The sequence below is a fragment of the Bradysia coprophila genome, assembly GCF_014529535.1.
Source record: "Bradysia coprophila strain Holo2 chromosome X unlocalized genomic scaffold, BU_Bcop_v1 contig_20, whole genome shotgun sequence".
Lineage (NCBI taxonomy): Eukaryota > Metazoa > Arthropoda > Insecta > Diptera > Sciaridae > Bradysia > Bradysia coprophila.
In genome coordinates this window covers 1776585-1791973 of record NW_023503307.1, presented here as the reverse complement: position 1 = coordinate 1791973, position 15389 = coordinate 1776585, and the positions used below count along the sequence as shown (strand labels likewise).

Below are 15389 nucleotides of genomic sequence, written 5' to 3'. Positions count from 1 at the left end.
GAAACCGATGAGATGAGCACAACAACCGACAACGTCTCGCAAAGATCTTTCTTGTTCGCACATTAAAATTGCAACGTCAATTATTGGCACCGAGCTGATGTATTTCGATGAATCACCTTGTGAGTTTTGTAGGTCAAACGTTATTGTGCGGTGGGTTCAACGGAGATTTACTTTTGTTCTTTGTTCTTGATTACGAAAGTGTAGAGCTCTTCACGATTTTTTTTTTTATATATTTGGGTGTGAACGGAATTCGTTCAATTGACTTTGATTGCTAACGATGTTATGGATGGAACATAATTTAATATACTTGAACTGGTAAAATTGAATGCGGTTTGGGCAGGACGATTACGTTAACTTCAAAATCACTTTTCTGAGATGAGTGCATATGTTGAAAGTGTTTGCGATTCACTGCATGCAAACGTGTAGTATCAGTACACGAAGGATTCATTGATATGGTTTTAGAAAGTAACATCAAATGAGATAACTGAGGCTCGCCCTTTACATGGATGTAGAACGACGATGTGCAGTGTTCGGAACAGGACAGGTGAAATTTCCTGAAACCTGAGTTGACCTGAAAAATTTTGATCTGACCTAAAATGGCCTGAGACTTGGAATATGTAATTAAGTCGCCATGTCAGGAGTCAGGACAGGTTTCAGGTCGACCTGAAATATTTTTTTCTCTTTCATATGACTTTATTACACTTAATAAATTAAATGAAATCTTGAGGCTATTGTTGGCACCAAAAATTTCTTTCTGGCAGCAGGCATACCCATAACCTCTTTGAATCCATATACTTCATGCAAAAGTCGTTGAAACAATTAATGCTTGGCTGGACAATTCGTTTTTTTTAAATCAGATTTCCAGTTTCTTCAACTGATGGAAGCGAATCTTGACCATGTTTGACCAGGAAAACTTTATTTGCTGTAGAATCCAATCAAAGCTTCTGTTTGATTCACCGATTTATAATCAAATTTACTTATAGATGTTTTAATTTTGAATGAAAAATATCACGGAGCAAAATATTTCACGTCTGAAATATTTTACAATTTTGTATAAAAATTTATAAAAATCTCAGGTCAACCTGAAGCCTTATCTGACAGATTTCAAAAGTTCATATTCGACAATTTTCAACTAGATTGTACCTTATAGTGCTTATAGATCATGCTCACGGTTTTCTTGCAACTCAGTGGACTGTCTCATCTAAATATTGAAAGTATAAATTAGCACCAAAAATGATGAAACAAGGATTGTGTACACTGATAACACTCAATTGCGAGATTGTGGTGTCAGCGAACTCAATGAAATTATAAGACAGGTGTGGCCAATAAGCCTATTTATATCCGACAAACTCACAGATTATGTTCGGGCTACAGCTCGCGAAGTTGCCTAAAATCTAATGTCCACAACAGATACGTAAATAACTATTCCATTGTGAGACAGAAAAAGCTAACAGTATTTAGAAATTTTATCAAAAGAAACATCGTTCGAAGTTGATATCGTTGCGTTTACGTGCAATAACTGTGACAGAAGGGAATGTTTCCATGAGTTCGTATACTCATAATTCCCCCACGGGTAAAATTATTACAAATGTTGCGGGCGCCGCACAATTGATCGGTCCTTGTTTAGCCGTCATTAGGCCAAACCAGTTTTAAACTTTCATTAGAAAACAGAAAATTTTCTGATTTTTTTGGAAATTATATCTACTGTTGCATATTCCATGCTGGAAAATATTCGCGCATATTAGCATTCAGGAACTGGAACATATAAAATATCGTTTTTTACATGTGGCCCCGACTAAGAAAATGTTTTCATTGATTTTCAAAAAAAAAAATGGGTAAGTTTGTAAGAAAATATGGGAAAATCTTATTTTAAAAATGGTCGCTGAGAAGAAGTCGGCTAACAATTTTTATTTTAAAATTCACATGCAATCATACCAACAACTTCTAATTTTGCAGGGAAAATCTAACTTCGATTTTTTTGCGTGTTTCTTTTTTCTCTCGGTGTAGCCTCAAAGGTAAATATTATGCAAATAATGTCTGAGAAGATTTTTTTTTTGAAAATTGGATTCCAATTACAAAATAAACTCATTCAAACCAGTTTATGTCGGTATTCCACATTTAACTATATATAAATGGAAATAAAATGTTATACTACAGACAGACTTTGTTTACACTAAAAAATTATTTAATGGCTCTTCGTTCAAGAGAAGCAAAATTTGTTTATTGTAAATGAAAATAATTTCTGTATCAATTTATGACTTTGCGAACTATAGACACATTTCTCCAACAGAAAGTAACTTCTTTACATAGAAGTAGACTATCTAGAGGAATTATGACCCAAAATTCATTGGAAAATTATATCACTCACACACCACTAACACGAAAACGTCACATTTACTTAAGAGTCCCTTTTTACTGTCTGTACACGAAGCTGTCACACACACATTTAAATAAATGATTTTTCATTTATAATTTGTCAGTTTGTTCTTCTACATAACAACAAAGTCGATTTTTTCCGCAAGGGATTCGTACTGTTGCGGAAGTGATGTTAGGTATAAGTTTACAGTCATCCGTTTTCATTACGTTTTGCCTCCGTGTGCATGACAGTTAACATTTCATACAATAGAGTACATTGTTTGAAATGACAACTGTCTCGGAGGCAAAACGGATGAATGTGAGGCCACCTTAAAAGTTCCATCGATTGCAATTCAATTCATTCTATTTTTCCACAGACTATACAATATTGACATTACAATATACGTTTACGTATGCATGCGTAACGTATAACGTACACTTTATCATTTATTATCTCATGCGGATTGAATTAGTATATCGATGAAAGTTTCAATTCCACAACAGTCGTCCCTTTCAACGCATCAATGTACTTTTTGATTTAGAATCGGTTGTTCCGATATAAGCGTTTACAATGTTGGTTCAACTGTGAAAACATCTAGTGTTGAATCGACACTGTGTCGATTGAGTGTTCCTCAGATAAAAGAGTCGTTATATAAGAGAAAGAAAAAAGAAAAAAATTTCATGTGACCGACTCAATAATTTATTTCTCACATCTGCCAAAAACCGAATGATAAATCCATTTTTCAATAAATTTTAATTTGTCTGAACTATACCGCATAAGACAAGACATCACACAGATCATTGAGTTTGTTTTACTTTCAGCAAAAGTATTCAACAATTTTTTAAGTTAAGTTTATTCTGTACACACAGAATCGACTAACTAACACCTTTACAAAGAAAATTTTGCGAATTTACTTCTGAAAATATATGTATAATATATATATGTATAATATGATTTTCGAGTGTCTCAGTTTGTTGTAGTCTTCATTTACGACAGTTTACAAATCGTATTAACACTTCAGTGGATGCAGCGTGTGCACAAAACTGAGATCAAATAAAAATACGAAGAAAATATTTGGCTAAAAAAAATAAAAAAAATAAATAAATAATTTCGTTCAGATGTACGAAAGACGTTAAATGTTTAGTGGTGATATTAAATCAAATTATCGTTATTATTTTGGAAATTGGTGTTTGTTGTTTACCACTCGTGTAGTAGGTCTGTGCTAATATGCCTAAACATTTAATTATTAGCGAAAATAACATTGAAATTACTGAAAAGGTAGTTTGTTGATTCGACCATACATTGTAACAATTGAATAAAATTCAATTTAAACTTTTTGTGATGTTGTCGTTTGATGATTTCCGGATTGTAAAGCAGTTGTGAACGATTTTGTATCCGTTTTTTATTGATTTCTAATTATAAAGTGCAATTATCTCTGTTGATACAAATTTTAATACTTTGTTTACACACCGTCGTCAATTTAAAATATTTCCATAATTGGCAACATTCACCACACATCTTCCATTTCCGTTGTTGTTCAATTTTGCTTAGCCGGTGTGAAAAATATTTCTGAATATTTTGTAGTGTAACGTTGAAAGTGCCCTGGGAATAATTCATAAATCCAGTCACCTCTTTCATTATGCTCACTTTTACCATTAACGTGTGTTCCACTTTCGCTATACCTGTAGAACTTCAACGGATTTTTGAATGAATGGAATACACTTGTTGTTGAACATATAAAAATTTAGCCATCATATCTTCTTGCAGTTACAGTTTTAAGCAGGGCGTATCTTTAGGTAGTAATTATCTTAAACGTTTTCGAATTTCTTGAAAATGCTCAGGCGGACTAAAAGCGTCACATTATCTTACCAGATAAAGAGCCAAAAACAACAACTTCGTTCCCATTCAAGTCACTTTTTACGTATTGCTAAGGATTTCATGCAATTGTTAAGAATAAAATGAATTTTGATAGTATATTAGGTACTACGATTTCTCACGCAAATATGGGTGAGTGATATACCTCAGTGGTTATGTTATGTTATGTTCGAAATGTGACTTTTTGGGCAGCCTGAATGAAAAATAGTATATGTCACTCGGCACAAAAAGGTTTGTTACTAGTTCCTAGTAACATCGAGAAATTCAAAAAAGCTTTCAAAAAATTCCGAGAAAATCCAGGAAATTCAAGACTAGTTATTTACATAACAGGGGATAAAAAGTTGAAAAGTAGAGCTTTCGTGTGAACTTTGTTGATCCGAGTTGAAGCCTTCGGATCGGGCGGGCTACAAACTTACATCTCCAAACAAGGACGTAATGTACTATTCTCAAAAATAGACTCTGGCTTTAAGTACTGAGGTTTATATAATAAATTGACCGACTGTAGTAGACCAAAAAAAAAAACTTCTCTACTGACTGTAGGAGTTGATCTGTTGCGTAAATATTTTCTTGAAATGTTTCCGCTGAACTAAGAAGAATTTGAAGACATAAAAACGATATTGTCGTTCATGGGCAAGAAAAAGCAATTGCCAATATGGGACAGAACTGATTTTCATTAGAACAACGTTTCAAATAAACCCACCAGCCAAGGCCTATCCTCATGAAAACGTTTTCACAAATATTCATGAATTTTAACGACAATATCTATAAAACGAGTGTAGGCAAATGACTCATAAAAATCATAGCAAGATCAAGAAAAATCACAATCACTATTTTCTTCGCTACTTTCTTTTAACGAAATCCTATTAATTCTTGCTGTGTTATGAGTCGTAACTCATTATGAAGTCGTACTAGTCTTAAATTTGGATGGAATTTGGAATAGTTTCGTTTTAGGTATTTAACACATAAGTCATATTAAGATCCAGTTTCTGTTCCGTGTAGTTTCAGTATTTGCATACTTGTGTATCATGTTTATGAACCAGATCAATAAAATGTAGAGCTTTGTGGAAAGATCTGGTACAGTTGCGTTTCTTATTTCTTACGAAATAAAAGCGATCACATCATTTAAATTTTCCATATTCTCTCAATCGTTGGTGATCTTTGAACCACGCGAGGACAATATATTATTTATCAATTACAAAATTCGTATTTAGTAATATTACACGTGAAGCTGTATTTCAGGTTTTCTTGTACTCTACCTAAACCTCTCTGCTAACACAACATTGTGTTTCAACGACAAAATTCGAAATGTGGTAACGAATAGAAGAAATTAGACGAACATGTGTGGACTGAGAAAAGTAACTAATCTAAATAAAGGCAGGTGGTTTCGGTACAATTTTAGTATTTTACATGTCACATGCGTCGAAAGCCGAACTTTTCGTTCTTCGAACATCTTCAAACACTTCGGTGCTTGAAAATGTAGGAAAATGAAAATTCTTTGTGAGTTTAATGACCTCGGACAAAACCTCAAATTTTAAACTTTTTATCTCTAGTGATGTAATAGTAATTTATGCAACGGCGTTGCGAAAAGTGAACTTTCTCATGTCTGATTTGGGTGACGTATGTATGGTCTTTTTTTCGCTGGTTTACTGATGGCTGCACTTTTCATCACTAGTGACGAAAAGTAACTACTTTTCATCACAAGTGACTAAAAGTAACTACATTTCATCACTAATATGCAGCCAAGTAAATATAATGTGTTGAAACATTGGCATCGTTTTAAGAATTTCAACTCAACCGAACTCAATTGATTGCAGAGATTCACTTAAATTACTCGGAAAAACGTTGTATGCAACACGTTGACGAAAGCAACCTCTTTTCGCAACTAGTTGCATAAATGACGATTTCACGATGATCTTGTCTACAGAGTAAAGAAAGATAAGATAAATAATTTTTCAATAAAAACGAAATTTTATTAATGTGTTTTATGGTCCAATTAGTGCGACTAATTAGATTGATAAAATCGATGACTATTCAAGGCCTATTACTATACGTTTTAACACTTCAGTAGTTATACAGTGCATACTTCACACAATTTCTTTTAAGGTTTGGGGGGGAAAGAGGTTCGTCAATTTCATCATTCCATTCACTTTTCATTTTTGGTATGTGAATAAAACATAAAAAACTGGCATATTCGAGGATCGTGAAAATTCCTTTCTTGCAACAAAATGTTTTGTGAAACAGCGGAACTGGTTGGGTTGTCTCATGCTCTATGTCTTGTCTGAAACATTCAAGTGTTAGAAGTTCATTTCGATATTAGAAAAGTTAGGTTAAGTTAAAATTGTGAGAATTAGGATGCTGCAGTGTTACGGGAAGTGGATATCACTTCACCAAGGCATTATCAAAAATCCGAATTTGAAGATTACATTTAGAAAGACTAATGTTAATATTGAGCTATTCGCTTAGTAAATTTGTCTATAAATTGGCGCAACAATTTTTCGGTAGTATACACTTCATTCAGCTAATTTTTATGTGAAGCAACTTCACTTTAGTAATTAAATAGTAAACGTCACAATAGTGAAGTTGGTTAACATGAAAATAAGCTTGATGACTAAAAACAATATATTACGTGAAAACCAAGGTAAATATATGGGCGGAGGTAATGCCATGCACAAGGTGCCAAAAGCAAAAGATAACGAAGTGACATTTACATTATTAAATTTCTCGAAAATCATTGTTCGCAGGCCGTATGAATTATATTATCGAAAATGCTATTCGTACAATTCGCTACAAATTGTGTTAGGGATGAGTTTGGTTTGTTCCAACTGAATTCTACAGATTGTGTTAGGAAGGAGTGAAAGGATTGGATCTAACTTAGAACTTCAATACGAAATAAAATAAAATCAAATGTGACTATTGGCACAAACCCACTTGTTAATTGATATGGTTTCACCCTTAGTTTCTTAACATCGTTGTCGTATAGGTATCTATTGGTTTCACAGTTTTCTAGACATCTAATTCAATTGCTTCCCATATATTTTATAGTATTTATAGTTCCAACAAGACAAAACCTTAAAGAAAAATTATTTCCTGGCCTTATTTAAAGCAATTTAGAAAAAACACGTGTAAACATCATTTTAACTGTTGATAAATATTTTTAAAAAAATGCGTTTTATGCATGCAGTCGTTTTTAGCGTAAGCACATATAACATCTGATGTGTGCAGCTCGTTTATTTATTCTCATGTAATTATAAATAGACAAGATAACTACTAACATGAATCGGAATATTTATAAGAACGATTCGACAGCAGACTTTTTCGCTAGCTCCGTTGATTTCTTACTATTGTTTAAGATCACAACAAGATACATATAGAGTTGTGCATCAAAAACTGCGAGTTACACTAACATAAGCAAAACAGAAAATTGTGACAATTAATTGAGGGGGCGACAACCATTTAAAATTGGGACAATTACCAAAAAAAGCACGCAAAAGGAAGAAGTCAATTACAATTTTTTATTGTTCACATTGACTTCGAGAATGTTTTCATGAAAACTGTAAGCAACTAATTTCGGTTGCGATAAACTTGGGACAGAATTGCTTTTGGGGTTTCCGCTTTCACACATTTCTGAGACGGTTTTTTTTAAACGTTCGTTCAAAGCCACAAATATTAATTGAACCAACCCATTAAACATTATATTTATAAACGTAGTTCCTGGATTAAATTGTATTTCTAGGTCACAAAGTATGAACCAGTTGATAAAATCAGAATGGGTCTATCTCACGATTTTTTAATCGTATTAACGATTAAAAGATACGCAAGTTGTAGGAATATGGTACAAAATAAGTGATATACTTGACAAAGAAACGAAAACACTTCAACGAAAGCACTATAAATTATAATTCATGTGCACACCGTGAAAGAGACGTGTTGGCGACTGCATCGAACAAATTTCTTAGTTAATGATATTCAGTGCTGTTACCTTTAACAGCTTATTAGCAGCCCGGCATTGGTTTGTTTTGCGTTTTTGTATACAAAGTTTGTCTGCCGATCGTAAAGTGTACGTATAAATTAAACAGCTGGTGATAACTTAAAAATGAAGATTAATATAATGGTGTGACCCAGTCGTAGAAGTATTGTATTCATAATTAATAGCTATATTGTGTGTCCCGCTTCTTAATTCTTCGATCGGTCAATAATCGACCTTAGCTCAATTGAAACCTCAGAGAATGATAAATCGCAAAAAGTTTTTGTGCAACGACTATTTAATAGTTTGCAAGATAAATAGTGTCTTTCATACAGTACAGTAGTTGATGTCAGTGAAATTTAGACATTAATTTGCTTCAGCTGTTTTTCAGCTGGTCCACTCAAACAAAAAAACTTCCTATGCGTCTTTATACGGTTTTACCACTACCACACGCATGCGTATGAATAAGCCAGCTGAAGCAAATTAATGTGTAAATTTGAAAATTCTCGTTTTCGTGTATTTATTGACCTCGGTTACGCCTTGGATCAACAAAAATCACACAAATAGTAGATTACTATATCAGGGAAGTAATTACGAGATATTAAATTATTTCCCGTGTGCAGTATCTGTAATATTTTACTTTACGAGTGGGGCCTCACGAGGTAGGGATTTTCCAAGGTAAATATAGTGTAGATTACCAGGTAAATGTAGTGAGGAGCTAATGCCATTCAGACACGCGGTGTAGCTCATAAGTTCGATGCCAATGGCATCTTTTTTTAAATGGTTGACTATGATTTACTTGTGTTTTCGCAAAATATTTTTGCTATCTCACAACAGATGGCTCGACTTTCTATTCCATTTTTTGTTTTTAACGAGGGGAGGAGATGGCGTTTATATCGAACGTTCGTGCCACCTCACATCTGATTTGTTTATATATGGCATTACCTCCTCACTACATTTACATTGGGATTTTCCCTATGTAGTGAATGGTATTACCTCCCTAGTAAAGTTCAATACTATTAAAGTACTTGATGTGAAAATTTTGGGGACGCATCGTATGCCTGAAGAAGTAATTTACTAAGAGTTAAATACAACGTTTTATTCGAAAAATGCTACAAAATTTCGACTTTTCGTCACTGAGTTGAAAAAATAACTATTGTCAACGTAAGTCTATAATGGTGTAGACAAAAATAGTGTTGCACACTTCTCGGAGAGTGATATAAACGGAGTGACGTTTCCGATCTAATGCATTCAATTTTTTGTGTGATAAGAACTTTGTGTTTATATAAATATTTTATCCATTGCAGTTGTCGTAAAGATAAATCACAATCCAATAATGAAAATAATCGAAATAATGATTGAAAAAGAAATTTTATAAAAAAAAAAATTCGTGAAATATGTTAACAGTTTACAGTCATAATCACTAATATCAGACACTGAGTGAAACTAAAATAATCTAAATTTGAGTTTGGAATCAACTTGAATGTGATGGAAATGGCAGAGAATAAAGGTGGATTGTACGTAATATCAGATAAATTAACTTCGAATGTAGGTGAGTAAACATAATCAAATGTTTCATTTTATATTGCCTGAAATTTTCCGTTGCTTTCGTTGGTAAAAACGATTTATTTATTACGCGGTCTACAGAGACAGAATATTAATTGTTCAACACTTCATTCACATATGCACGTAAAAAAAATGTTTCTCCGATGCATTAATAGCTTATATGTAAATAAGTCGACTTATAAATGAGATTTTGTGCGAGTCTGTCTAAGTTCAAGTTTGTTTAAATAAGTGAAACATTTAACAAAATTGTGAATTTGCAATGACACAATAACATCTCAGAAAAATTTGACAGTGAGACATTTGAGATGTCGTTCACTGTACTTGGATTATATTTTATGACTTCTTAAGCTACATAATATGTCCAATTAATGCTGAAATTCTAATTACAATTTTCAAGTTATATATCGGCTTATAAATGCATTAGTTCCTAATAAGACTGCGCTTCGAAATATATGCCACATTGCTATACTTATCACCAAAAATGTTTTCATTACACTAACTACGAAAATTGTAATTTTCGCTTCCCAAATGAGATGCGAAAGTTTAAAAATTCAACTCTCAGTAAGCCACGACATCACAAGAGGTGCGAAAGTACTTTCGCCCCCCAAACGAGGATGCAAAAGTAAATGACAGCAACAACAGAGGAGCGAAAGTACTTTCGGCTCTCAAACGAAGATGCGAAAGTAAATGACAGCAACAACATGTGTTCAGTCTGGTGTCGTTGTGATCGCTGTGATTGTTGTGATAGAAAAGAACGTTGTCAATAATTTAATATTTTTTCTTATACCAGGGGGCTGCCGCCCCCTGGACCCCCGCATATTTCAGCATATTTCGGTAAATTTCATCAGTTGGAACGTGTTTAGGAAGCTCAAATTACAATTTTCGTAGTTATTGTAATGAAAAGTTGTATGGATCACATGGCACGACGTAAAAAAATTCAACCTGTGCGATTGCCGCCCTGGCCTTCGGCCACGGGCTGCAAACTTCGCACACGGTTGAATTTTTTTACTTTCGTCCCTTGTGATCCAAATAACCATTGCACTTGTTTTTGAGACGAACGAAATTGCCTAAAATTAATCGTTCACGTTATGCTTAACGTATCGCAAAATATCAATTAAATCTTTTACTTCTTTCGTTTAAGATATCGTCTGAAAATCTGTCGTTTCATTTTTTTTTTTAATAAACCATTTATTTATCATTTCATTATTTCTGCGTAGAACACAATGTATAACAAACATTCATAAATCAAGTGGGTTGAGCACAATAGGGTAAATTGAGTAAATTAAAAATAAATAAATAAATTCTTGTCTAAATATTAGGCTTTAGCAAGTGTAAACACAAACAATTTTTTTTTTTAATTCGGCTAGCATCAGAGCCACATTCGGTGCATCAAAGTCAGTAGCCGTTGCCGAATAAACGTTGAAGTTATGGATCATAGAATCACGTCTGGTTGACCAAATTGTAGAGAATATTTGCTAAAATCCTTCATAGATTGTGGATCTGAGCACTATTTCACAGGACTCTCGATGATTGACGCTGTCGGCAAGTCGGTCACTTCTGTCACTTTATCGAACAATATTTTCATGGACAATGTGATCGAAAATTTAATTTCCTAACAAATGCTTTTTATTTTTAAATTTCGTATCTCAAAAGACCGACTTGAAGGCAGTGCCATCGCTGATTTTTGCGGTAGTGACGATAACAATTTCCACAATCTATTCATTATTGTTGTCAAAAACAGTGATGTCGTTTCTAAAAGGTCAACGACTCACAAACGTATGAATGCCTGGTTGATGTATTTTGGATACATTTTTTTCGCACTTCCTTTTGGATGAAGTGAAACTGGTTCAAACAAGGTTCTAAAAGAACAGGTTTAGACACTTTCATAGCACTGTCGAGAGTGCTTTGACACTTTTGATTTAATCACGGAGGAATCAAAATTTCTCTGTGGTGCCCACTAGGTTTCTTAAAATCTATATGACGATTTCAACCTAAAAAAAAACTGCCCTCGTAGGTGCCACCTGTTCTTTCAGAACCTTGGTTCAAACGACATTGCACTCAGTATCATATTCGCTCACTGAATTTCATAAATAACTATTCTATTGAATAATATACCGCGGAGTTTGAAAATAGTTAGCGAAGTTCTTGACGCAGTTATACCGTGCGGTTACATTCTACATGCGTCATTTTCATGTTTCAAGCACTACTTTCGAAACCCTCAGCATGTAATAGTTATTTTGCTAACTCATGCTAAAAGAGGCTTTTTTAGCAAATGATAGGTTTCCAGCACGAGCCGGAGGAGAGAAAAAAAAAATGAAAAATCTCGTTTTCATAGACACACAAAATGGTTATTTAAGACATTGAGTGTGAGGTACTTTATTAGGCTATAGATGTGTAATTATGACACGAGTCCCCCTAGGGGAAAACCACTATTTTGTGATCAACATGGTTAATCAGTTAATCTGTTAATCGGAAACATAAGTTTCGTGAATCCAAACGGTTAATCGGTGATTAACATTGATTAACCGCTATATTTCACGTTTATTTGTAGTTTTGCGACGATTCCTCCGGTCAAATGCTGGTAAATCACCAATTCGTCATCATGTTAATCACTGGTTAATCATGTTAATCACATCAATAAAAAAAGTGGTTTCACCCTCGGAGTCCCCGGCCGTGTGTCATAATACACACCGTGAGCCTAATAAAGTAATAAAGTACTTTGCACCGAGGTTCATACAACGTTTTATGCCACAGAGGAATCTCAAGTTTGCAAATTTTGCGTATTGTGATGCTGAGTGGCATAAACAAGATTTTTCATTTTTTGAAAATGTTTTCATGAATTTTTGAGAATTTTCGTAAAATTTCACCAATTTTCACGAAACTTGCAAACCACAAAATTCGAGAAAGTGTATTAAAATTCATGGAAATCCAAGAACATATTTTCGTTAATACAATACGAAACCAATTCCATTCTGATGTTGTTCATTACAGATTTGCCACTAACAAAATCAGGCGTGGAGTCAAAGGAAATACTGACGATCCGTGATGAGGAAAAACCAAAAGTTGGAAGAAATGGAGCAATTGGCGGTGGAGATGCTCATGCTATCAATTCTGATCATCCAACATCGTAATAAATAAATTCAAGTAAGGTTCTTTTCGGGCAAAATATACAGACGCTTTTGTTCTTAGTTACCTAGAAACCATAACGCATTTGCTGAGAGGAAACATTGGTTCAGGTGTGTTCGCAAAATCCACGTTACGGTTGGCGATGACATCTTGCCAATCTTTAACTAATAATCTAAGTGAAGAAAAAACTTTACAGGTGTGTTTGCAATGGGCGACGGTTTCAAAAATGGAGGTCTCTTCCTAGCTCCGGTTCTTACTTTATTCATTGGAGTCGTTAGTGTACATAGTCAGCATATACTAGTGAGATGAACTGAATTTTCCACTCATAGCTTTCTACAATTACATTAACTTTTAATCAGCTAAAAGTTTCGAAAAGAATGAGAGATAAATTCGGCTACGAAACTGATCCAGATTTTGCCTTAACCGTGGAACTTGCCTTTGCAAGTGGACCGCCCATGTTGCGGAGTTGGGCCCGATCGATGAAAATCATTGTAAATATTTTCATTTGTGTAACGCAAATTGGATTTTGTGCAATTTATTTTGTATTTATTAGCTCCAGTTTAAAGCAAGTGCGTTGAGGTATATTCGGTTCGCTATAGTCGGATTTTACTAAATTTAAGATTATTGATTTCGTTTATAAGGTTTTCGATTACTATGGCTTTGAGATGAATGTACAATTAGTTTTGGCCTTCACACTTGTACCCATGCTAATACCATCGCTCATAACAAACCTTAAGTATTTAGCCCCATGTTCGTTGATTGCAAATTTTCTTATGGCAACGGTAAGTTAATGAAAGTGCTATCAGGTGTTCATTAAATAAATTTGAATTGAAACTGACAATAAACAATGCAGGGCATCGGTGTTGTTTATTATTATGCATGCAAAGACCTTCCAAGTGTGACCGAGCGGAATTATTTTCCTCCAAACTTTCAAACGTTACCGTTATTTTTCGGGACAGCAATTTTTGCATTCGAGGGAATCGCATTGGTATTGATTTTATGTTTATGCTCAAAAGAACGGCATTAATTTTTATAACCCTTTCCCAAGGTACTACCGCTCAAAAATTCGATGAAAAATCCATCTAATTTTTCCCGTCCAGCTGGTGTTCTTAATATGGGTACGGATTGAAAGCGAGACGACCAATAAAATAAGGCTAAAATCCATTTCGATTTTAGGTATGATTTTCGTCACAACATTGTTCATCACATTTGGTTTTGTCGGATATTTGTGTTGGGGTGATGATGTTGCTGGCAGTTTAACATTAAATTTACCGCAGGATGAAATGTACATACTTGAACAAATTTACTTTAGTAAACTTTCTAAACAATTCAATTCCACACAGATTGGCACAAGTGGTGAAGGTCACTGTTTCACTGGGGATGTGGTTAACATTTCCGCTGCAATTTTTCGTTCCCATTCAAATAATGTGGCCACAAATTAATCAGAGATTTGGCCCATTCAAAAATCCTTTGAGATACGAATTACTGTTCCGGACGCTAATGGTCCTGATAACCTGTAATATACATATCAAATTTTCTGAATCAGTTCTTGATGTTTAAACGATTCTTTTTAATCCTACAGTCACGATAGCTGAATTGGTACCGAGATTAAATTTATTTATTTCCTTGATCGGTGCTTTGTGTGCCACTGGTAAATGTTTTTATTTATTTGAAATTAATATTTTCTCTGTTTAAATATTGCTTTCCTGAAGCCCTAGCATTGGTGTTTCCTCCAGTGATACAATTGGTATCATCTTTCAGCACTTCTGAAGGTCTAGGAGTATTAGTGATACTAAAAAATTGTGTAATTTTGACGATAGCCATACTGGGATTTTCAACAGGAACCTACGAAAGTATTTCGGCACTAGCGGTTGCCTTTTTTGATTGACAATCGTGACAACATGAGAGTAAATATTTTTTTAGTTTATTTGATGTACACTATATTATTATAATGTTTTTGACAATAAATACATGTGAATTTAAAAAAACAAGGCATCAGAACAGTCGGAGCGTTTGCTGCGTCTTAGCTCCGTACGACCCGTAATTCTATTTCGTCCGTAACCATAATACGTCCGTAGCCGTAATACGCCCGGAACCCTAATACGTCTACAACCCTCTAATGCGTCTGTTACCAAAATGCTAGTCAAATTTACTGAAAGTGTTCATTTTTAAAATTGCGCATAGCTAGATAGAAAGGGCAGCGCCGGGTTTTTTTACGTTACGATTTAGCAACGGACTAAATGCAACAGTAGACCTCTCAAATAAAACAAACAAAATTTACATTATTTTAGAAACCCAAAATTTTTTGCTAACTTTCCATTGGGTATTCAATTACCTCTCAAATGAAACAAAAACTAGCAAAATCGGTTAAGATTCACTCGATTTATGTGCAAAAAACACCACGTTCACTGTACGGTCGAGCAGCCGGATATGAGCTCACTCCAAGGGACCTAACTCACGCTCCGGTCAACCAAATTTCATAAACTTTGTTTTCCCTGATTG

At 34.2% G+C, this 15389-nt stretch overlaps 1 protein-coding gene across 6 annotated transcripts; it reads left to right on the top strand.

Annotated features, from left to right (window-relative positions):
* The first annotated feature begins 3329 nt into the window (after nt 1-3329).
* On the top strand, nt 3330-14875 carry LOC119068843 (proton-coupled amino acid transporter 4-like). Of its 6 annotated transcripts, none has more exons than XM_037172655.1 (13): nt 3330-3634; nt 9503-9747; nt 12753-12888; nt 12951-12997; nt 13084-13187; nt 13247-13456; nt 13529-13669; nt 13741-13875; nt 13936-14005; nt 14064-14172; nt 14231-14403; nt 14470-14538; nt 14600-14875. In XM_037172655.1, the coding sequence occupies exons 2-13, from the start codon at nt 9684-9686 to the stop codon at nt 14773-14775; spliced, it is 1434 nt and encodes a 477-aa protein (XP_037028550.1). In that variant the 5' UTR covers nt 3330-3634; nt 9503-9683; the 3' UTR covers nt 14776-14875. The 6 variants fall into 6 exon arrangements, with proteins under 6 accessions (XP_037028550.1, XP_037028545.1, XP_037028548.1 ...); XM_037172653.1 differs by having other exon boundaries at nt 3349-3567; nt 14600-14869; XM_037172651.1 differs by having other exon boundaries at nt 3349-3571; nt 14600-14869.
* The last annotated feature ends 514 nt before the right edge of the window (nt 14876-15389 follow it).